Source organism: Trachinotus anak, unplaced genomic scaffold (genome assembly GCF_046630095.1).
Source record: "Trachinotus anak isolate AG129_WGS33_773 ecotype Australia unplaced genomic scaffold, CSIRO_AGI_Tana_v1 ptg000034l, whole genome shotgun sequence".
Taxonomy (NCBI): Eukaryota; Metazoa; Chordata; class Actinopteri; order Carangiformes; family Carangidae; genus Trachinotus; species Trachinotus anak.
The window spans coordinates 6,214,101-6,239,405 of record NW_027273885.1 but is presented as its reverse complement, the minus strand read 5'-3'; the positions used below and the strand labels follow the sequence as shown (position 1 = coordinate 6,239,405).

At 39.9% G+C, this 25,305-nt stretch overlaps 1 protein-coding gene across 1 annotated transcript; it reads right to left on the bottom strand.

Annotated features, from left to right (window-relative positions):
* Positions 1-3,120: 3,120 nt before the first annotated feature.
* On the bottom strand, positions 3,121-9,691 carry rbm7 (RNA binding motif protein 7). Its single transcript, XM_071471849.1, has 5 exons — positions 9,470-9,691; positions 9,010-9,172; positions 8,296-8,371; positions 4,346-4,436; positions 3,121-4,087 (listed from the first exon to the last, which is right to left on the bottom strand). Exons 1-5 carry the CDS (start codon positions 9,560-9,562, stop codon positions 3,725-3,727), a joined length of 786 nt encoding a protein of 261 aa, XP_071327950.1. The 5' UTR covers positions 9,563-9,691; the 3' UTR covers positions 3,121-3,724.
* Between the last annotated feature and the right edge of the window lie 15,614 nt (positions 9,692-25,305).

Sequence of the window (25,305 nt, the reverse complement as noted above, 5' to 3'; positions counted from 1 at the left end):
CTCGCTTTTACAAATACATTTATGTACTGTACATGCACATGGCCACCTCCCAAATAGACTACTCCCCCACCGCTGGAAAAAAAACACATTTTTTTTCCTTTTCTCTATGATGTCATTTTAGTTCCTCCAACTTGTCAATTCAACTCTAAAAGTTATGTTTTTGATCAGAACTCGGTGATATTTTCAGAGTTAAAGTTAATATTATCAATAGGGTTAGAAATAGTCTATTTTAAATCTAGTATGAATATTGTCATTATGAAAGTTTCAGATCAATGAAAAAAGACCCCTGTGGTTAAGTGACGCTGCCGTTACTTTGTTTCAAATATTTTATTTGAACTCTTATTAACATATTATGTATTTTATTGTAAGTTTGCTTTAGACAATATGCAGTCTAACGTAGTACGTGTTTTAACTTTGGACTCAAACTGAAAAAAGCTGAAGTAGCCTAACATATACCAAGGCGAATTAAAGCAGTAGGTATAACAGGGGTGAATAAAACTCTTTTCTTTCTTTCTTTCTTTTTTTCTGTATTTCTTTCTTTCTGTCAAGAGCAGAAAAAAAAGTTTTAAGTAGGTTTAAGATTAGTCAGGCGACAAGACTAAGAATGACAGATTAACTTTGTAAACTGTTATCATTATTTAAATAGTATATAATATTATTATTGTTGATAATAACAATAATAACAATAATAATAATAATAATAATAATAATAGTAGTAGTAGTAGTAAGAAGAATAAGAATAGCAAGAAGAATAAGAATACCTAATTACTAAGTTATTTCGTGTTGAAACAGTGTCATTTTTATACAATAAAACATTTAGTCATTTTCTTTCCAAAAGAAAGAAAAACTGACGCGGGGGTAATTTATTATTATCAGTAATTGCGTACGTGCGCACACGGCAGGAGGCTCTCCGACTCAAAGGCAGGACTGTACTTCTAGCCACGTATTTCAAATCAAACACCGCCAAACATCAACAGGAGCGCCGGCAATTTCTTTTCCAACTTCTGCTTTGAGCGCAACACAGTTTTCACAAGATTCATCGATGGAGTCCATTTGTCAGTCAGAGCAAATCGGCTGGAAGGAGGACGGAGTGTCAGTGCGGACCAGGGGCTGATGAGCCTGGCATTAATGTGAGGAAATAGCTCACATACCAGCACGTTCAATGCACTTGACAGACTGAACCTCTCCATACGCGCCACCCCTGACAGAGACTTGTTGTGCCCCTTTCTCATCGTTTTATTTTTCTATAAATCTATTAAAGACGTTCACAGTAAGCTGCAATAAAATTATGTTTCAGCTATTTGAATTTTTTTCTGTAAGACCTCAGTCAGATGTTGTTGTGAGGAGTCAGGCTACTTGTTCGGAAGACTAAGAACAGGAGGTAGGCTAATGAAAAGAGTTTGGTGCGTATTTTTTCATCCAGACTAATTCACATGCCGTCATAAAAGCGTTTCTGAAGAAATAGGGTGCAGGTGGAGTTCCAGGTTCACGTTAGTGTGCTGGAGGGGGAAATGACTATCATCATGAGAGTTGGGAATAAATTGAACTGGCTGGCGGCTTGTGGCTGTCGAAGGCGCCGTGTTCAAAGTGTGGAGGAGGATTGTGGAGGAGGAAATATGGAGCTCTGCATGGGAAAGCTCGGCTTCTTTTCAGAGGTTTGCTGGCTTGATCAAAGAAGTGGGAGATGAGAACAACTGCTGTGGAGCACATTTGACTTTCTGAGGGGCGGGTAGAGAGAGGAGGCCACAGCAAAAAAAAAAAAAAAAAAGTGTTGTCTTAGATTTAACCTTTTAAATTTAATCTAAAAACACAAACGCCAGGATAATTTATGTAGCTGCAATTATTGCTTTAAACAAGCTTAGGATAATTCCAAGAAAATTTTTTCCACCTATTTGAAGGAAATTAAGATTGCATGAAAATACACACTATGATCGGGGGAAACTGGGGCTAATGAAGCACCAGTGAACCCAACAACCTGAGGCGAATGGAGTCAAGATCCGGGAATCACGGCTGCAGGCATCTTGTCACTTGAGGTTTGGTTTGGGGGGCTGCTACAGGAGAGGGAGGGTCCCCGGGTGCTTGGAAGTGGATCATTTCAGGAGACACGCTTCTATATAAGTCCACACAGCAGCGGCTACTGAGCGGCCTCTCTAATCCGCCCGCTCCAGGGCTGGAGACGCCAGGCAGATCAACCAATTAAAAGAGTTATGCCACAGCCAGAAGCGTAATAAGGGCCTTCCTAGTACTGAGGCCGAACAGAGGATACTCTCTATTAGAGCCATTTGGTGGCATCATGATGCAATCTGACACGAAGCAGATAACAGGCAAGACACAGAGCTTAGGGCGGTGGGTGCAAATGCACCTCCACTTCTGGACAGCGGGGGATTTACAAGGGGGGGGGGGTATAGTTATCGATACAGTGCGGAAGCCGCTGTTAGTGGCATAAACACTTTCGGAGGGGTAGATTATGACCTCAACACGGACATTAAGGGATTTGATGATCACTGTGTAGTAAGCAAGCCTGAACAAAGACACTGTGGCATCAATGCTGAAAGGCTGATGGCAACATGAGACGGTCAGGATCAAAGCGCTGCTAATTCTGGGATGGAGCAAGAGACATCTTCAAAAATCTGTAAACTGAGAACAACCTGTGTCATTTAACAAAGTGGTGTGAAGCCTCTTCTGATAAAAGAGAAAATGCCACTGTGTTCAACTCTGCTGAACAGCAAATAAACTGAAACATAATTGCATGTTGTGAAGTGAACCGAGTTGGTGACAAATCCATGTAAAGACTTGAAAGCATCCTAAATAGAAAGGTCAAATGTAGGAGCTGATCATGTGGCTCAGATATATTTAACATCTTAATTGATTCAATGAAAGGATGTGTGTGGCGCCACCTGTAGATTACTTCATAACCCGCTGTACAAGTGTATTAGTTACACATGGGCCATTTATAGGTGCAGATAAGGCCATGTGTGCATGCATTACAGCATGTAGCATCAACATACAATACCTCAGTTAACTCGGTCACATATACAAAGGGCTGTAAATAGCATTCATGATGTACAGCCAAGACCCAGAGCATTGGTGTTGTCCGCAGATCAAAGACAATGCAACCAATCAATGAAAGGAGGTTTATAAGAATGAAAATCTTCATTGTAAAACAGTTTGTCATACAGACTCAGAATAAAAAAATAAAATAGAAAGAGCAAGGTCAACTAATCTAACAATAAGAAAGGATGGTGCCCTATTGCAGTGATAGTGATGCTGGTGGATTTTTTTTAGCTGACACTCGTTCTGTTTTGAAAAATACCTGAAGATTTTAAAATTCTGAGAGCACCATTTAAAGACTATTTGCATAACATAAAAACTGGCCAATATCTTCAATCTTTTTTTTTTTTTTTGACATGTCTTCCAAATATGAATACCAGTCATATCTGATTTTTTCTTTGTCCTTGCTCTAAAACTGTTCCTCTCCTCTGAATATATAGAGGAACATCTGTGAGGAAATACTCACATGAAAGTAATTTACAAATTTAAAAACGCCTTAAAAGTAAAGAAAAATGGCTCTAAGGCTTCGGTTATTAAATCTTCAAACTGGTAGGATCATGTACAAACCACCTGAGTATACATGTGAATTTATCATCATAATTCATGCTCTCTTGAGGAAGCTGCACACAAATTTGTGAAGAACTGAAGTCTTTAAAGAAGTCCTTAGCATGGATCAGTACCGTCGCCATCTACCATCTTGGTAGCCACGGTTGCTGCCTCTGTCGTCATGATGTCTGTGTCCACCTCTGCTGTCATGGTGACGGCTGCCGCTCCTGTCGCTCTGATGGTGATAGTTGTCCCGGCTGTGGCTGTGTTGCTGATGACGGCCGGAACTCGATTCGTCTGTGTGGCGCTGGTTTCTGCCGCCACTGTTCATGTGAGACGGATGATGCCGGTAGGGGATGTTATCGTGTTGCCTTGAGCCACCTCCACCAGAATTTCCACTTGCATGCGACTGCCTCTGCAGAGGCTTGGAGAAGCCGCCGTTCAACTGCTCAAGTTGCTGCATGTGGAGCTGCCACATCAGGTTGTTCATCTACAGATGAAGGGAAAGTCAGTTAAACGAGACCTGTGTTTAATAAGGTTCATTGAGGCCAAAAAGCCTGTTTCTATTTCTGTCATTCCTGATATAGTGAAACATTTCCTCGTTTGTTATTGAGAAGCAGAGGCACATTTTTACCTCAAATCAAGCAAAGAGCAGGTCTTTATTCATCACATCTTAAATAAGGACTACATTCTGTCATTACTCTGAAGCACTGTGTCACTGTAAAAGACTAGAAAACAAAGACTTTACCATGGCATGCTTCTGCAGATTATCAGGAGATGAAAAGGACCTCTGCATTTGGGGCGGAGTATATGGAGGAGAACTGAGCTGGACTGGAGTTCTGCAAGAGTAAAGCAAACCATTGTCATATGTTTTGTCACAAAAAGCATAAAAAACTCTGCATAATGTCAGGTGCACATTCCATATATTGACAACCTTCCATTTTGGCAAAATGTATGTTTGACTTCTTTGCATTTTTTGATTATTTAAATTATTTTTAAGTTATGTGTTAGTTCATGCTTTGATCTTATTTCACCTCTTTTAAAAATTTTGTGGGATCACTTTATGAAAGAATATTATTCAGCCAGATGTGCAATGAACCATTGGGAAATTAAAAGAACAAAACTTCACCAACACAATATCCATCAAATGCACAGATAGAGATGACAAGATTACTGAAAGGTGACAAGCCCACAGTCCAATGGTCTCATACCATTTTCATTATGTGTGATCTAACCACACATTAACCTTCATAAGGAGGCAATGTAAATGTTGAGAAAACACCTATGGATAGATAAGAAAATAAACATCTTTTAGCAGTTCAAGCAAGAGTATACCCCTGTATCAAACATGCTACATACTGTTAAGAACTGGCAAATTCAAACTCGGACTTTGAGCTAACAAGCTATACCTAGTCCAACAACATATAAAAGGCAAAGTAATGAATCATCCCTTTTCAGTGATAAGGATGCAGTGCCAAGATCTGTAATGGAATATCTGATGAACAAGTCCAGCCACACTGATAGCAAGCCAAGTCAACAGATCCATTTCCAAGGAACTGAAATTGCAACTAATGTTTCAATCAGTAGGCTGATCCTAACTGGACAACTTCTGGCTCATTTTATCTATTTATTTTTGTCTTAGCCAAGCCTTCAGTGGAAATGAGTTACAGTGATGTAGACATGACTGAATTGGCCAAACCAAACTACTATGGAAGTGGGAAGCAGGTTAAAACAAGCTTACTTTTTTCTTTACAATCATCCTACAAGACAGCAAAGGATATTGTGGTCACCTGTGTATTGTTCATGAACTGAGCAACAGTTATTTTAAAACCTCATATCATTTTACAAAAGACTTCATCTGAACACTTTTTTCTATTATAGTAGAAGTAATTGACAGAATATAAGCCCCAAAGAATGCAGGACCTGCAGACAAAACATACACATGGGAGTCAAATTATTTGTTCAGGAATTCATTTAATCAGGAAAAACCTGAACGAATGAGTGGAGAAACCTAATAAATGCAGATTCTTTCACACAGCTGTATAGCATAGTATAGTTGGGTAATTAATATCCAATCATGCTCTGTGGCAGGTATAAAAATGCAGAGCAGCCGCAGTTAATTCTGATTTTGTATTGAGATGGCAGAAAGAGAAGATCTAACTGAGTTTGAAAGAGGGTTCATTGATGGGATACAGATGGCAGGAGCTTCAGTCACAAAGACTGCTCAGCTGACTAGTGTTTCAGTAGGGACAGTGACTAAAGTGACACCTGCATTTAGATCTATGAGAAAGCCGGAAATAGGGAAATAGGATAGCACACAGTTGATGACCGTGATGCTCATGCATTAGTGCGATGTGTAAAGAAAAACAGGAGATCAGCTCTTCCTCAGGTGCCTGAGAACGTCCACGCAGGACATGATCAGACTGTGTCATCCAAAACAGTCTGTCGACAGTTAGTTAGAAAGGGATATTGTAGTAGGGTTGCAGAACCTAACCTCATTCCAAAAGCTAAGGCTGAACGATATGCAAAACGAAAAACAAAAGAAAAAAAACATTTTGCAATTATTTTGGCAGATATTGCTATTGCAACATGAGTCAAAGTTTCAGTTGTAATGATCATTTTTACATTTAATTTTCACAGAAAAAAAAATATAAAAATGAGGATGTGTTATCTTTGTATCAAATAAGCATATTCCATCATGTCTGGAGAATATGTTTTTAGGCCAGGGCGTCTCTGTAGAACCACAATGCTTCATTTATGGTACGCTGTTACACATTTTACCTTGACCATAAAAACTGCAATCTGGATATCGCACTTGGCTATATTGCAATTTTGATAATATTTACATTAATTGTTCAGCCCTAGCAAAAACCATAAGCACCAGTCTACAGACGTGGAAAAAAGTTATGTGGTCAGATGAGTCATATTTCACCATATTCTCCATGAGTGCATGTGTGGCGTACACCAAGAAAACGGTAAAGGCCTGATGCCTGACCCCTACAGCGAGGGCATCTGATGGCTCTGTTATGATGTGGGGGGTAGTTTGCTGGCATGTTTTGCATCTGCTTGCCCTCTTAGGCCTAAATTCTACTCCGTTGTGGACAGCTGCAAACACCACTGACGCATAGTTGACGTTACTGTACTTAATTTTAGTCCACACAGAGCTTCAAGTACACCCCATCATGCTGACCCTCACGTGCTCGCAGATGTGGAAAGTACAACACTAGTTTTAGAGAGATGCGCAACTGCATATAAGTACAGAGGCGTTCTGACTGATCACCTATATTCTATAATGAAACATTTCTATCCTGATTGGAGTGGTCTCTCCCAGGATGACAATGCTGACGCCCATGGGGCATAATTGGTCACTGAATGGTTTGATGAGTATGAAAATGATGTGAGTCATATGCTATGGCCTTCATAGTCATCAGATCTTAACCCAATTGAACACCTACGGGAGATTTTGGACAGACATATTAGACAGCGCTCTCCACTACCATCAGCAAAGCACCAAATGAAGGAATATCTTTTGGAAGGATGGCATTCATCCCTGCATAGAGAGAGTTCACAGACTTTTAGAGTCAATGCGCAATGAAACTATTCTGGCAGGACATGGTGGCCAAACACCTTAGTAAGACACTTTATGTTGGTTTTTCCTTTAATTTGTCACCCGTCTGTGTGTGTGTGTGTATATATATATATATATATATATATATATATATATATATATTACACTAGTCTGATACTTCCTAATTCAACTCTGATGCCAGTACTTTCAGATTTTCCAGCAAATGCCCTAAACAGGCACTACTGCACAAACTTTGGCATCAAACATGGAAAGGATTGCATACTGAGTCTTCTACATGTGTAAATACAGACCAGTCCAATCTCATTTCATGCCACATCTTATGTCAGAGCTCCAATTTTAGCACATAGGGCACTGCAAAGAGCATGAAAAACTTGCATGTCTAAGTAATATTCAATAAGGAGGAATTCTTTTTGGGAACATATTTAGCACACACAGATGGTGGTTGCAATTACAAACAAACAGTACTTACTATTCCTCCAAAATATTTGCTACTGACAAACTTGATTGCAAAAAGGCTGCTTTAATGACCCAACAAAATAGGTGTGTAAAATTCTACTGTTGTTATTTCAGTACAGCCTACTATTATACGAAGATATATGAACTGCTTGGTATTTTTTAAGCAACCTTTAAGCTTATGAAGAACCAGTTGTCAGAAATGACAGAATGTAATGATTAATTTAAACTTAACACATATTTTTCCCCAGTAAGCTACATAATCAAGAAGAGAGCTAAAAACAAAATCCACTTTCAACTGCTACAGTTCCTCCAATCAGGTCAGATAGCTTGAAACATCCAGTGCTGTGGTGACACTGTTATTGCAAGAGCCCAACATAGATGTGTTTGACTCCATGTTGACAGTGTTTTGTCCACTCATGCAACAAACTCTACCTCCTTGACATTGAGTCAGTGGTTAAGGCACACTTTCTAGGTGCAACTGAGAACCATTAAGAGAGCTATAAATGAAAAGATGAGTCAGACTTGAAAGAACTATCTACGTTGGTGCTGAGAGGCAGAAAAGAGTCAGGAGTTGCTGTAATGCTACTGATGCTCATGTTAATCAGATTTTGTTTCTGGCAGTGCCGGAAAAGCTGTTCATTAGACATTCTTACCTCTGGCCGTGGGGATTTGGGGTATTTGCAGGACTTGACTTCTGTGAGTTCCCTGGACTGCTGCCATGACTACTACCTATAATGGAAGAAAACACAATTTCTTAGTAAAAGAGTGTTTTGTTTTTTTTTCCAAGTTTGAAAAGAACCACCAAACATACTGTGCAGGTATGACAATCTTGTACTTGTACAATGTGTGATATACATTTTTTTTAACTGAGAAAAATATAATATTTATAAAACTGTCAACTGTTTTATAAAACAAACAACTTACTTATTGATATTATAATGAAATGCAATATACAGTGGCAAAAGTAACATTCAAGCCCTCTTAAACCTGTCTTAAGCATGACTCCAGCCTGGTCAATTTCAATCCACTACTGCCAATAATGCAATAGTGCATTAAAAGCCCTCTAATAAGGTATATAAATTACACTTAAGAAATCTGACACTGCGCTCTAAGGGCTAACCTGCTGTGGGTTTAGTTGTCATTCAAACCAGAATGGACATGAAACAGATCACGACTGAACCCGTCTTAAGATCTGAAGAGTGATAATTTAATGTCTTTGAATTTATATTACAGTCTTTGCGCATGGCATAAAAACATTGCAACTCAAACTTAGGCTATGTGTAGATAGGGTGAATGACTATTCCTACTGTGTGGCATGGAGTTAGAGAAAAGTGATGCATCCATTAAAAAAAAAAAAAAAAGCTTACCTGATCTGAACTGCACATGAATAGTCCTCCCGAACAGCGAAGTCCCGTCGAGGAGCTGCATGGCGTACGGCACGGACACTTCGTGTTTGTACACAGCAAAGCCAAACGTTTTCTGTTTCCCATCCGAGTCTTTGGGAATTTTAGTTTTGATGAGAGGTCCTGCCTGTAAAAGCAATTAATTAATGTCGTACCCAAATAGCCACCAGCTAAAGCTATCGATAGCTAGCTAGCTACCCGCCCTGAGTGAATCAATAATATAAATAATTAAGAAATAATCCATAGCGTGTGAACTAAAACACTGGCGTTACAACATATGTAAAGAACCCACACAAGAGCCTACCAACTCATAACTTAATATTCTTGGGTCCTTTCAGCTCTGACACTCTTTCGCTTTGTTAGCATTACGTGTGTTATGCTAGCCATACACTTGACATTTGCTAACTGTTAGCGACAACAGCACCTGTAAAAACAGCTCGAACAAAAGCTCCTCCGACACTCTTTGGTCTAAATTTCTTATGAAGAGCGTCCGGTCCGTTTCATCCTCTATTCCCATTGTATTTGAGCAAACACGGGCAGTGTCCAGGTGATATAAATACCAACGTTTAACGTATAAAAAGTCTCTATGCGGAATACAAACGGAAGGCCTATGTTGCCGGAAAGTGAAATGCCGTTATACTTGAGTTTCCGTCGTAGTGAACAGTAACTACTTTACGACACTTTAAATACGGTTGGTTAACCATAACTCATTTGGTCAGAGGTGAATATTAACATGTTTTGATCAGATAATTATTTAATTATATTTATATTTATTATTATTGTTGTTGTTGTTGTTGTTATTGTTATTATTTCATTATATTTATCCCGAGCTAGAGCACAATTATTTTAATAAATTAAACAAGACAAACGGAAGAGTTGTTAAAACATTTAAAACGTTTTTGAAAACGTATTTGAACTTTACCTGTAACGCTACAATTGATGATTTAATGGTAAACTATAATTTTTTTATAATTTGGCTTCGATGGGTGCAACTGATAATTTCATTGTCAATTCATTTTCTTTTTTTTTTTTTAGATCCATTAGTTTTTAAGATGTCTGAAAATATTGATAGTTCCGATAATAAGAAAACAATCCTCATATTCAAGAGAATGATTTTCTGCTGATTTACTAATAAGTCAACTAATCACTTCTGTCCTACAGCCACATGACTGTCTGCTTTCTCATCTTCATTCTGTTTTTGTGAGAGTAAGAAAGTCTTCTGAGAGCCTTCAAGCATTTCTTTTGACGCCAAACTGTTTGAGTTGCTTGAATTGCAAATCTGCATTTATAGAACTTGCCAAGAGGCATGCAATCCTCATTAAAGAATATTGATTTTCTGAGAAACATAGACCTCTATCCAGGACCAAAAAAAAGGCCTTTTTCACAGCAGAATAGTTCATAGTTGGAAAAGTACTAATGACATTAACAGTGGCTCTGTTCTATTTAGGTTTCCTAGTTAGGCAAGACAGTTAGACAATGAGCCAGCATGCGAAATGCCTGAAACCTGAAAGTGATGCAGCTAAATGGAATTTAGCCGTTTATAATTTTCACCTGATTTCCCATGCGACAAAATGCCTTCCATGTTAAAGGCAGCATTAATTACTGTCCTTGAAAGGCAAACAGTGTTTTATTTGCACATTCATAATTTTCATTGGTTATGTTGATTGCATGATTTTATTTATTTAGCAATGTTTAGTTTAAATACCCAGTTTTTTATTCATAGCCCATACTCTGATGCCTTCCTTTAGTAAGATCCAATACAATTTTCTACATTCTGCCTTTGCAAACAAAAATCTTCTCTTCTCTTCTCTTCTCTTCTCTTCTCTTCTCTTCTCTTCTCTTCTCTTCTCTTCTCTTCTCTTCTCTCTTTTCTGTTTTTTTCTTACCCTGGGGCTCACTCTGATTGTTTGAGTCGCCCAAGAGCCTGGAACCGAGTGTTTCTGATTCTGGCGACATCATTGAGTGTGGAGGTCAAGCGGGCGGCATGAGAGGCTTGACTTCCACCCTAATCAGATGGGCCTCAGTGTCTGTCCTCCATATTAATTACATCAATTTAATCTGTAATGATTTTCTCCTTCACGCCTGGGAAACGTCCTCACAGATTCTGGCCCGATAAAGCCCAAGTAAGGGAAACAGGGAAGACACATCACCACAATTTGAAGACTGCCCTTCTTTTGCTTTTCTTGCTGTTTAATTTATGGAAGGTAGCCATCAGCCACTTTACAAGTATCTGCACTTTGCAATCTCTATGATTATTTATTTCATGCAAAATGTGTTTCCATCACTCATATTAATCCTGCGGCAAAACACTGCAATTTTACACCAAAGATCTTGGCTTTCGTAGTGTCTTGTGTGCACTGTGCTGTTGCGCACAGTTGTCAACACTTGACATATTGGATGTATTGGCGCTTTCCCACAAAATGCTTATGATTTAAAATGCTGCAAGGTTGCAATGGAAGTAGTAAAAAAAAGGCCTAATCCATAAAACCACACCTGTGCAGTATACTGTTTGATGACTAAAGCTTTTGAATCTATTTTGGGCTCCTACATTGCCATTACCCCATACATCTCCCTGATGTATTTCTTCCTCCCTTTTTACAGCCATTGGAAGGAATTCAGCAGCACTATGAAAGTGCCGTTCTACAGGACACAGAATACAGTATGGAAAGGAGGACAAGGAGTAAAGGAAATGGAAGACACAACAGGCGGAACTTCTAAATCTGTAAAAAAAACAAAAAAAAAAAAACATTACCACCTATGGAAACTGACTGAATACAGTATTGTGTATTTTTGCTTCACCAATAAATAAAGACCTTTTGATTTCTAAACAGACCTACATCTGATTCAAACATCAATTAAATCTCTCAACAGTAACCATTTCATTCACTCTCCAAGATACTGCTGTGCAAGTAAGATGCTACTGTGCTGAAGCATCTTAAAAGCAGCAGTAGATGGCAGCATTGATCCAGAGATACTGGTTATGGCATAGTTGCACAAGCAGAGTCTTCATCTGTGTGGGGATATGAGACAGTTGCTATGCACTGCGGAAGGAAAAATGCTGAATTTAAGGAGTTTTTTTATGTGGAGATATGAACTGGGTTCGATTGTTATAGGAATATCCTCTTTTCATGTTTCTCTTTTAGCCTGTAGCCCACTTTCAGGTTTCTCATAACTATAAAGGCTTCTAAATGGCTTGTTAGGGGGGACGTATTGTTGTCCACTATTATATTCTACAGTGGTATTTTTATTTTTCAAGTTAAGAAAAGAGTTCCTGAGAGAAACTTGGTTAGTCACAGAGCAGATTTGCATTTTACATTCAGTACCACTTATATTGGTATGTATATATTGGTACTATTGGAATATGATCGTATATGGATTCAATAAATCCTTTGCTGTTTGTACATGTGACATCCTGTATAGGTAACGAAGACATCTCAGGTTAAATTTGATCAGATCAGAAGTTCACCTCATATGCTACTTCATTGTTTTTGCTCTTATGAATACTCATTATTTCACAGAGCACATGTTCATTCAGCTGTTCAAGTTTAATGCACTGTAGAAACTCACAGATTTGCAAGGCTTTGTTTATGATCCAAGACACTGACAAGCAGAGCGCCGTTATGCCTTTTAAGCTGTCTGCTAGTTTCTAAGCAGAAAGCCCTTGTCCTAATTTATACCAATTAGAGAATCACTTTTCAAGCTAAATATTAAATAGCTGTATGCACTTTAGCTCTAAAACATAACACGTCTTATACTTACAGTCATGAACATGAGTCTGTTTTTATGACTGGGTCCTTGGATGCCTGCACCTGAGACTTGGCAGCAGTATTTTAATTAGTAGGGGAAAGAAAAAAACTCGACAAAATGGGAGCAATGCTCAAGGGCAAGATGGTGGCCAGTGAACATCCAGCGAGGTGAGATGTGACAGGGCAGGACCCCAGAAATAGGCCACCACCAGCCACCTCTGCTCTGGTCAGATCTGGGTGAAATCTCATGGCGAGTTAATGCTTCCACACAAGACTGTTGTAATGAGGCTACACGCACGCACATACACACACACACACACACACACACACACACAGAGCGTATACTCACTTCCAATTATGACCTCTGGCCTGGAGGGTTTGGTGGGACTGTGAAGTGATTTACTGGTGGCCAGACACATCCTTCTCCTTCACCAACACCCACCCTTGCTTTAGGCTCCAACCTATACACAACACACCCTTCCGCCGCCCTTCCCTCCTGTTCATTAATATTCATAATTCATGTGGAATTAAGTGATTCGGGATCATTAAAGGCACATGAATATTTGTCAGATGAAAGTTTAATTAAGCCATCCCTCTTTAGCGTTGTGGTGTCACAGAGCAGCTTCCCATGCAGCGCATCCAGTGCACAGTTTAATGGCCGGTAACTTTGTAAGAGCTACTCAGTGCTTATCCAGCAATAACCCCTGACTATACAGAGTCTTATTTCACACCTCCTGTGCTGCTATTGGATAGAACCAATTGATAGGGATGGTGTCTGAGTGGTTCCTATAGTTCCAGTGGCAATCTGTGAATCAATCATACTTAATTCAGGGTAGCAGGAGAACCACTTTTGTGGTGGATGTCATTTATTATTCAGGACTGCAGTCTATAGGCTTGCTTTTAGATAGTTGGGTAAGTGACAATACATACTGCATACAGTATGCCTCTCCAACAATAGCAGTGTGCTGTACTTAATAACACTGAGTCTATATGCAATATACATATGATCTGTTATGTCCATATAATCCTGTATGTCACTAGGTGAGTCAGAAAGATTCTTAGATTGCAGCAAAGGCTTGAGAGAAAAGCTATAGTGCACACACTGAGCCACGCAAATTAAACATTACTCATCCTTTCCCCAGCAGAGTAATAATCATTTTCAATCAATCTGTTTCGACAGATTTGCTTCAAATATTAAGTGTAGGACTTTAGGGAAATGTTCTGTCCTCACTTTGTAAGACACATCTGATGAAGTGACTCCCTCCCTCATTCACACACACACACAGACACACACACACACACAGACAAGAGCTCATCACTGGCAGCGTGCCACCCCGCTTCAGCACCCTCCTAAAACAAATGGATGCAAAATCTTCTGAAGGGTGTCCGAGCCACTCCGTTTCTTTCTCCCCCACTGCAACATGCTTGTTATCTCAATATCAGTGCTGCATGTTGCTGCTGCCCCTGACGTGCTGTGACTTCATTTCCATTTCTGTGACTCCCCTCTCACGTTTTGTCTCTCTCTCTCTCAACACACGTATACACATTAAGGCAGAGATCCATCCTGTTGCTACAGTGCTGCAGTGCTGAGTAGCAGTATCAGAAGGAGAGAGAGACCGAGCGGGAGAGAGACAGAGCGGGAGAGAGAGAGGGATGTCTGGCATCGGCCCCATACCACAAAACGGACTGCGGCAGGACATCCAAAACCCCTTTTCCTTTCCATCACTAAACTCAAATAGCATCCCCTTATTAGCCCAGTTCCCTCTGGAGAGGGTGTCCATTGACTAACAGTCATTAACTTACAGCAACTGATGAAGAGCATGATCAAGAGCATCTGTTGCAGTAAAAAGAAAAGGGGACGTTTCTTTTACATACATTAATCCCTCTACCCCACTCCTCCCATCACTACCCCTTTTACTGTTCCAAGAAGTGAGGTGTCAGCACATTTCAGATGGCCAGGCTCACCCCTGACGCCGGCCTGTTGAGGAGCAGAATAATGCCCTTTGCCAAAGGTGCCATATGGAGGGTGTTTCATAGCCGAGGAATGGAGGAGAAATGACCGTCCTAGAGGAATAATTAAGGAATGGAACCCATACAGTATAAAGCTCATCACATCATGAATCTACAGCGTCTCCGGATGTTTCATCTCTAACTCCTCTCTGCTCTTCTCTGCTGCTGCTGCTGCTGCTGCTGCTTTTTAAAGCCTCAAACACCTTCAGACAAGATAATGAGGTCTGTCAAAAAGAGACTGCTTCTCCTTTTTTTTCTCCTCTTCCAAAAGTAAGCATCTGCCTTTTCCCTACTTCATTATAATCAGCAGTGGAGTATCCCATATTCCTGCTGCTGAGCAGAACATGCCCTCAGAGACAGTCAATATTTTCAGCTCGTAACCTATAACTCTGAGCTCAACCCCCCGAAGGGGAAAGTTTTCTCTTTGAGGATTCTCATCGCTATGGTAATCAGCCAATCAGAGGGTGTTATGCCATCTCCTTGTGATGCAAATATTTGCTTTACATGCAAAACCTCCAGATTAAAAATCTCTCTCTGATTTCCACTTGAGCTCGAGCTAGCAATCTGACCGCCGTCAATGATGTAATTGCACTGAGAAAATTACACTCATTGGATAAGGAACCCTGCAGTCAGTGAGACCACCATCTGTAATGTTAGTATATTGAAGAAATTACACAGGACATGGCATGGGTTTAAATTTATAGTGTTATAGCAGATAAGGAAATTCCTCCATTTGAAACAAAATAACACAGCTGTTCTCAGACAGGAGTTCCACTTGATCGTATGCCGGGACAGCTGAAGTGATGTCATCATCCTTGTATGTTTACTGTGGTTTAAAAAATAGACTCTCATATAAACCATGCATGACTGGCCCACAGTTAAGAGATTGTTAAACTACCCCAGGCACTGGCTAAAATTGCCAACCTCCGAGAAGTCAATGATGCAAATGAAATAAAATTTCATTTAGCCTTGTCATTTCATGGAGAAGCTGCCTAGGTGTTTATGGAGAGCACAAGAAGGTCAACTTTTTTTTCCTGTGTAATACTCAAGGTGTAAATTAATTGCTTGCAGTAGCTCTTGTGGACTGTTTGAATCAAAGACCAGCCTTATATTGGCATAAAACTGCAGAGCTAACCTTCAAATTCACAGTAAGCTCTCTGAAGACCTCGGAGTTGATGTTTTCTCTTCCTCACCCCCCCAGCCTCGGCCCTTTATCTTCACTGTCAGGGTAAAGCACATTACTTCAAACCCATGCAGGAGCTGCTCCAGGCTGTATTGTGCTCCTTACCACAAAATAATAGAAAGAAAAGTTCAAGAGGAGTTTGACAGATCCAGCAAGATGGGACCATGTCAAATCCATTGAAGGTTGTTCCAGGGGTTTGGGTCTGTCATTGTCACAACTAATAATGTGTGGTCCCCCTATCCTTGGCATGTGGGTTTCTCTGTACAAAAATATCCAGCATTTACCTTGGCATTCATCTAATTTATTTATGATGTCAGAGAATTGCAGAAGAGCTATGAAACTACTACAGGAGACAGGTGTGAAGGGCTCGATGAGAATTACTGTCATCACTGTCCTAATATCACTAATTGTCAGCAGTATACTGTCACTATTTGTGCGTCAAATTTTTTAGGATTAAAAAAAAATGGAGCTGAAAATTAAACATTTTTGTATGGGTTCACTTAGTTTGTTTCAATAACCATGCAAGAATGATGTACATGTAATATTATGCGCCTGTATTCCAAAGCAAATGGTTTACCACTGATTTGCATGCTCTTTTTTTCTTTAAACTTTTCCTTAATTATGCCTTGAGTCACTGTGTTGGTCCCAAAATCACAGACAAATAGGCTTTTAGATCTTTGCCTTTTCTTTAATGGCTATTTGGAATATTCATTCTGGTTTCATGGAGGGCCATGGCCCTCCAGGCAACCCTCCGGGCACATGCCCAGAGACCTGCAGGTGGAAGACAAATGTCACAGAGGCAGAGGGAGCACTTGATAATTCCTGCTCATTAATCTTTTAAAACATAGTCTATGGGCATCTCAGTTTCAGAAGTGGCTTGCACTAGTGATTCATGATTCCATTACAAAGTTGGTGTGTTAAATCCTTCATGGTCTTACTGGATGATAAGTATTTACTAAATTAGATTATATGAGATTAGACACCTCAACTAAGTGCAATGAATCATGACACAGACTCAAATCTTAACTCAATACATTATAAAATACTGGACAGTCTGAAATTCCACTTGGGATTAATGAAGTATTTTATCTATCTATCTATCTATCTATCTATCTATCTATCTATCTATCTATCTATCTATCTATCTATCTATCTATCTATCTATCTATCTAAAGCTTCCAACATGTAGCTAGTAAACAATTTAGTGGTGCCATAATCACATCACACAGGCTAATTGCCAAACAACTTTACGGACCAAAGTCAACTGCCAATCCTTTGTAAAAATGGTTATTCCTGTTTATTTGCATACACTAAGGAATACAGCATGTGTGTCACAGTAAGTAGAATCATACAGACTAGAATGAGTGGGAAATATCAGGTTATGCTATCATAAATGTTAAGCAGTCATTTAGCCTAATATACTGACATTATTTGTTTTCTAATTTGAGGTATATGGTGTTATTTCTATGAAACATAACTTAAAATTTCCCTAGTTTACATGATTATAATCCAGCATTTTGTTCAGGTGTCAGTCAGATATTACTTTTAAATCTAATCAGTTCATATGTTAGCTAAAAGCTAAACAGTAGTTTTGTCAGTTGGCTCAGCTAACTGAGTTAAAACGATTACACCTGACAGTTAGTAGGCCAAAGTGTAAATATTAAGAACAGCTACTTAAGAACTAGGCTGTGTGGTGCAACCCACTTTTCTTTTAGTTTAGCATAATCTCTCTAATCATAAGTATTTATTTTATAATTAGGCTGAGTTTTAACTTATGAAGAGCTGAAGTTCAAGGCGTGAAATGTTACAGAATCTACATTGAAAATTATTCTATTTAGCACCATTAGCTGCATTTGCAAACTGCAGACAGTCACATTTCTGTTTTCCACATATACATTTGACAAGTCCAGTTTCGATAAATACATACTGTATTTACTGGCAACAATGTGATCTTTTTTTACGGACAGTGTGACAGAGATGGGACATTCCTGTGACACTATGCCCTTCTGCTTTCCATTTTCCCAGACCACACTAATGCATGCAACAATGCATCAGTTGCCTGCCCCACTAGATTAAAGGAGAGAACTGGGGATCTTCCAAAAATAGCACTTGTATCAACACTCCCACCAGCTGCTTCATGCTCCACCCGGGGACATCATATTCTATCAATCTTTCAACCATTTATTGATGGGATGTCCACATAAATTTGTCTGACGGGCGTTGGAGCTCTATGAAATATTAATTTTATATTCTCTGTCTGGTGTTCCTGGATGTGGGGCAGGTTCTGTCCCTCTGGCAACAAAAAGCAAAGGTTCATACATAAACTAGTGGAAAATGTTGATGGAATACTGAGCAGTAGGAAATGTACTGATGATGACAGTGTAGCGTGGGGACAAATCACAAGAAAGTCACATTGTAATATGAACAAGAGGGTGGCCCGATCATTAGAGAAAATCTGAAATGAAATGTAACAACCATAGACCCAGTCCCCACAACAATACATATAGGCCTCATCAAAGTGTTGAAAGGTTCTTGAATAAGACACTGAATCCATACCATCTCACTCTCTGTGTTGCTTCAGCTAAAAGCTGGACATCTCAGGCATCCATTTCCCTGCATGTAAGCAATGCTATGACAGTTTTTCACACTTCAGGGAAGTTGAGCTTTTTTTTTCTAAGCCTGTTTTAGAGGCCATGTATCTCACTGGACATAGAGTTTCTCAGCGTATTGTCAACAAGCCTAATAGCCATTCGTTGCATTGGTCTTAATAAAAACAACAGAGGGAGTCATTGCCTTGTAACTGCAGCCCTTGTAAAGGAATGAAAAAGCGAATTAAATTTGCATATTTACACTTTGCTTTCCTCAAAGTGACAGCGATGTAACTGCACTTGGATGAGGCGCCAAGGTTACTCCTTGGTTTGATGCTTCCTATTTAAAATCTGTCGGAAAGCAAATATATTATGCACATCAATCCATGCAGCAAGTACAAGAAAAGTGCTGTTCAGTGTAATTATAGCAGCAAATATAGATGGGAATCAGAGGGGTTACGGCGGTGTTCCATAAATCATATCTCTATATTGTATCGCGTTGCATGTGGCTCTAATAGCAACACATGCCTCCACTTTATGGGACTACATATTTCGATCTAACAACCAGGATACTGCAAGCATGTCACAGTGCAGGGGGATATGTATATAGTAGATTTATTGTTTTCTTTATTGTGTTTCACAAAGAGTTCGGACAAAGTCATAAACTGCAGCATAAACGTACGTCAACTGACTGGAAGGCTGCAAAAGGAGAGAAATACATCATTGACTAGAACAGATGGAAATTCAAATTCAGCAGATTCAGAGATATAACAAGAGGAGTGAGGAGATTTTAATGATGAAGGACTAACCCCAAACCAATTCTTTATTCATCAGTGGGGTGAGGAAAGTGCCAGGCTGAGTGGTTGAGGAAACCCCACTGCAGTACAAGAGTGACAGCGGCAGAATAACCAGTGCCTACAATGATATATGACTTTATTAATGGGAGGCACGTGAAAGGGGAATAGGTTGGGACCATCACCACTCTGGTAGCAACACCTCCCCCTGCAATCCCAACCTCCTCTCCCAATGTTTTAATTCGATTATGATGCAGGGATGAGATAAGCGAGCTGTTTGGTCGATCAAAGACCACAAACACTGAAATCAATATGGTTATCTACTACAAAGGCAGCCCTGTGACTAAAATACCAGTATAAGGACAAGCATTATTTAGCAGAGTGGATTCAATCTTTTCCGCTTTAAATAACCAACAAGAGTAAGAAATCAGCCAGTAAAATATTACCTGTATCTAGTTTGTGTACCTGCTCAAAATAGTTTGGATTTATATGAGAAATAAACATTTTTCCTCCTTATGAATATTCTTTGTTAATATTCATCTTCAGTAAATAAAAGCAACATCTTTAACTTTTTCACCCTGTGCGGCCTTGCACTGGGGGGAGGTCTTCTTATTATCTTATTCTAATAATTTCCATCTGGCTAATGAGGGTTTATTTTCACTGCGCCCAGAGGCACACTTGTTTGTATTGTTGTATTTCATCACTTGGTTAAATGTTAATTGAGTTTTTCATATCATTTGTGCTGAGTTAATGTCTCACTCAAAGGATTTCTCCCAAATTAGCTTTAAGGGTCTCTGCAGGTGTTGCAATTCCACTCGCAGTGCTAGGTTCTGTGCATAATTGTTTGTTGTTAAACCATGTTTCTTTGACTAATGAGCCGTCTGTTGGGTTTGGAACGGTAAACGGGATCGACCTACTGACTGTCTCAGAAGTGCTTCAACATACATCGTCCAAGCGAATCATACTTTTTCATCCCACATTGCAGTACAGGATCTCTGAAGCATCGGTGGTTTTACAACTTTCCTCTGCCTACATGCATCCATTTACCCCCCATGAGATCTTTCCTGTTTACCATAATCAATGGACTGCAATTTTAAAACCCTCCTGTCTTGTGGCACTGTAATTACTCCAACGTATTTCACCTATAGACATATTAGCATATGCTAATCATAATGAGTGAAATGTGTGCACTGTGCAGCTAACGGAATGGACATGTTTAGAATAGTAACAGGACTTGACAGGGCTCTGCAGTTTGTTGCACTCCCAATCAATATCATAATAGCACTGTGTCTTAAAGCCCACACAGTACAGAAGACAAAAACACTGCAGACATATAATTGTTTTCTGTCTTTAATTGATGAGCTTACTGAGTTACTGAAGATTTCCATTAGATTTTTATATGTGCATTGATAGCTGATGTTGCTAAAGTAAGTGTCACTGGGTGTGGGATACAGACATTTATAATAGCTTGGCATTAAATATTTGTCAGTTTAATGGCAGCAGGAGCCCTTACTAGATGACGCTGGATTATAATGAGAATTCTTGCTTTAGGGGCAGCAATCAATTAGCCCAACAAGTCATGAACAGTGGCACTGAAGTAAACATGTGAATCAGCAAATTTTTATTCATGCACTGCATCACTGGATTTATGCATGCTTTCGTTGACTTGGGTCATGTTCAGAGCACTGTAGCTTGGGTTTCAGATTGTGCAGTCATAAGCTTATATTATAAAGCCACTCTTGTAGCCGTCAGACTCAGAGATAAGTGAGTTTTGATGAAAATGTGGAAACTGCATGTGATAATAGAATGAAGTTGATGTTGACTAAATTACATTTTTTTCCTCTCTTGGACATTTTTTTGGTGTGAATGCAAGAGTGTATGATTATTTTATCTTTATTTCTTACAGGTTTTGAACAATGGATGTCATAATTAGCATTTTGTTGGAAATAATGATCCATTTGAGATAATATTGTAGCTGTGAACATGCAATATGTATAGAAGAAACCCATTAACTGCACTGTTACTTGGCACAGTTAAACAGTGAAGGGTAATGCAACGGAAGCCTGTGCAAAGAGAGATAGACAACAGAGAAGTATAGAGTAATGCGACAGAGAGGCAGAGATAGACAGGAGCAGTGACAGGCAGGGAGAGGAGAGTTGAGGGAAGAGTTGCTCTGAGCATTGCCTAAGTCGTGCTCAGGGCTATGAGCATGTGACTGAGGCAGTGTGAGTACTGCAGTGGCAGCAGCTGGTAATTACCACTGTATCAGCAACATGTCCTCTGTGTCGTCCATTTCATTAGCTACGCATCCGCTCCCAATATATGGTGGGGAAAGCATTATTACCATCTCCTCTCCTTTTTTTCTTTTCCCTCATTATACCATTTCTGATGAAAGTTAAGAAGCTGTGGATGAAGAATATTGCATAGTTCACAGACATTTAAGAAAGTAGGGGTTTTTATATTCGCAGCTTGCAGGTACATCCAATGGGAATAGTTTACAGCAGATGTATCTGTGCCACAGGTACTGTAAGTTCTACAGTATGTGTTTAGGTTCTGCAGTATGTATCATTACAATGTATGCCATGGAATGCCATAATTTAATTATGTTTTCTAGACAACCATATCACTCAATCCCATTAATGAGATAAAGCCTCCTGGCTGTGTTGCAGTGTTGAATAGGTTAAAAAAGCTTTTGCGGATATATTATTAAAGCTGCCCTGCTCTCTCTCTTTCTCTCCCTTATGCATGGTCCACAACAATGAGGCAAGCAGCCTCATTTACTTTTTACAGTAAGACATGGTAGAAAGTTTTGTTCAAACAACAAGACCTCCCCAGGGACCTTTCTCTGGGATAAGGAGTGCAGCTACCTGAAATTTAAGTAGGCTGGATAGCCACAAGCAAAACCCCACAGCTAGCAACAGCAGAGGAAATAGTGTAAAACTACTAACGCATGAATAAAAACATAAATGAAAATGCAGACAGGCATGAATATGGACACGCTTACCCAACCCCACAAGCACAAGCACACACAAAAATTCTGCTTCACAGCCACATGGCTAAAAGATTGGCTGAGGACTTCATTACTCAACTCACAATTTGTGTTTCATTGACGTCACACTTGATCCTGATTCACTGATGACGTCTTATAAGCTATATATTTAACTACAGAGTAGATTGCTAAGGCACTCTGAACATTTCCACAGAGGCCAAAATAAACCAATCCAGTAAAATATTTGTTATGAAGTTAAAATGTTTTTTTTTTTCAAGTTGAATTTTAATTTCTAATTAGAGGAAGAAAATCCTCTGCATTTATCCTGCACGAGGATGTATTAGGGGCCATCAACTCAGCAGGCTGTGAATGTGATGTCAGCTCTGTACTTCAGCACACACAGGAAGTTGTGTTTGTCACAGCATGGATCCATACCATAGGTGGCAGCCTTTGGATTCAATGACTTTAAAGACCTTAGGCTCCACATGTAAAGAGTAGACATAGACACAAGTGGTTGGTATTTGGATGTGCATAAGCTTCAAAATTCACTACTGAGTTCAGTTCCAACTTGACAAACCAAGTGGAAAGTAAACCCTCTGAAATGACACAAACATGCCAAAACAGTGACGACAAATCTCTCAGTGTGATGAAAATGTCAATCAAGATAATTTAGAGCTCCCTCAGTATGTTAGCAGCAAGAAGCTCTAAGTGTATACAGTGGTACATGACATCCTCTTAAGCTGAGAGACTGTGTGTGTGTGTGTGAGGGTAGGGTTGGGGGGAGGGTGCAGTAGGTGCCTCTCTCATCATTACTCTCTACCTGGCATAAATCATCCTCATCCAATTATGATAAAGTCTGTAGCCTAGATTACGTGGGTTTACCATGGGGCAGGGAAAAGATAGTTCTCACAGACGTCTTCCACTGTGAATAAGAGTGAGATTTCATTTGGGCTTCAACAGGGCATGTCCTTTTAATTAATGGGGCTCAGCTGAGTTGGAGACGCTGCAGCTTTTTAAAATGCTAAATGGTTTTCCGGATTTTCTCTTTCTTGCTTAACAGAACACACACACACACGTTTACCGCTCTCTCAGTGCTGTCAGACTCACTCTTGGTGGCATCTGTGATTAATTTTGCCTGCGCTGAGAGGTTGTTCTGGTAGGGTAGGAAGTGTGCGTGTGTGTTTGTGAGTGAACATCTGTGTGTTTGTGTGTGAGCTACAGAGCAGTGATGAGTTGAGAGACTGATGCCTTATGTCATCTGCAATCTGGTATTAGGCCGGTGTTTTAAACAGGTCCAGCGACGCAGAGTTGTATTGTTCAGGGAAGATTGGGAACTGTGGCACCACACTCACCTGGCATCTGAATGAATTTGTCCTGGAGGAAGGACAGGACAGACCCTTATGTAGGGCAGCATCAGATGGAGGTTAGAGAAATAATAGGGTGACAAGAGGGCTGAATGTGGGAGAATGTGGTAACCAAAGGTAAATGAGAAACAGTTGCAATTCACAGCTATGGAAGTCTAGGAGCTCTGCATTATTGAAAGGTTGTTATCTGACTGAACCAGGGTTACATCCTGTTGTTAGAATAGCACATGGAGGGAGATATTTGACTCACATGTTTGGAAGTATTCCCTCTGGATAAACTACAAGCTTTTCTGAATAATCAGGATGACAATTTAGAAGAAGTAATAATTCTCCATGAGTGCATCATGAATTTCTCAATATCCATTTTACAACACAACACATGAATTTGGCAGCACTAGCAGGTATAATAGGATGTACTGTTGGCTGTTGGTACTGTTGTGCAAATTTTCAATATACCTATACAATATATCAGTCTCAAAGAAATAGTTCAATATTTCAGGAAATGCATGTATTCACTTTGCTATTGAGACTTACAGTACATAAGTGGATCCATGCCAATCTAATAACAGTCCACTAAATATGAAGCTACACCCACCAGGTACTTCGCCTAGCTTAGCCCAAAGACTGGAAAATTTGGGGAAACAGTTAGCCTGGCTTTGACCAAAAATACGCTAGGGCTACGATAGGTTGGGCCACAAAGGATCCACCCACTGGATCCTTGCCCAGGAAAAGAAGGACACATTTCTCGGCTGCTTTTGAAGGAGCCTTTGAAATGCGACGGTCAAGTCACACCATTGTAACACAATCAGTCTTCAAATGCAGCCTCCAAAGGATGCAGCCCCTGAAATGGTTCAAAGCTAGTGTGTGTGTTTCTTGGCTTGGAGCAGTGACTTCCTGGAATCTTGTTGTCATCATGAGGTTACCAGGCAACCGGCAGAGACACTGCAGATTTAACAAAGTATGACAAAATGTGTTAATTAGTGAGTTTTAGAGGTGATGGTAGGTTTTGTTCCCTTTGGATAAAGTCAATCTAGCTGTTTCCCCTTTTCCAGCATTTATGTGAAGCTAAGCTAACCAGCTGCCAGCTGTAGCTTCATATTTACTGTATACATCTGAGAGGGATATAAGTCTTCTCATCTAACTCTGGGCAAGAGCATTACAGCTTTAAGTTTGTGTGGTTTGATAAGACCATAAGTACTGACCTTGCTGTTGACCTTGGATGTTACCTAATGCTATGAAGGCTTCACCCAGCTATCTCCATACCTGCAGCTGTGTTTCATGATAGAACATGAGATAATAAATGCTCTATTGTTGATGTACCATCAGATGGTCGATTTCAACATGGCAAAGGGCAGAAGGAGAATTCTGGCTGCACTGCAGATAGTTTACCCTCTGAAGCCCTTGATAACCTCCCAACCCTCCCTCCCTGCCCTCCCCTGCATGCACCGTCACCCCCTCACCCCTTCCCACCTCCTTCCCCCCTAACCCACTGGTCCCTGGGGCTAACATTTGTGAATTCATCTCTGCCCTCACAGCCCTGCTCAGCTGTCACATCGCATCTCGCACACGCAGACAGTCAACGGTAA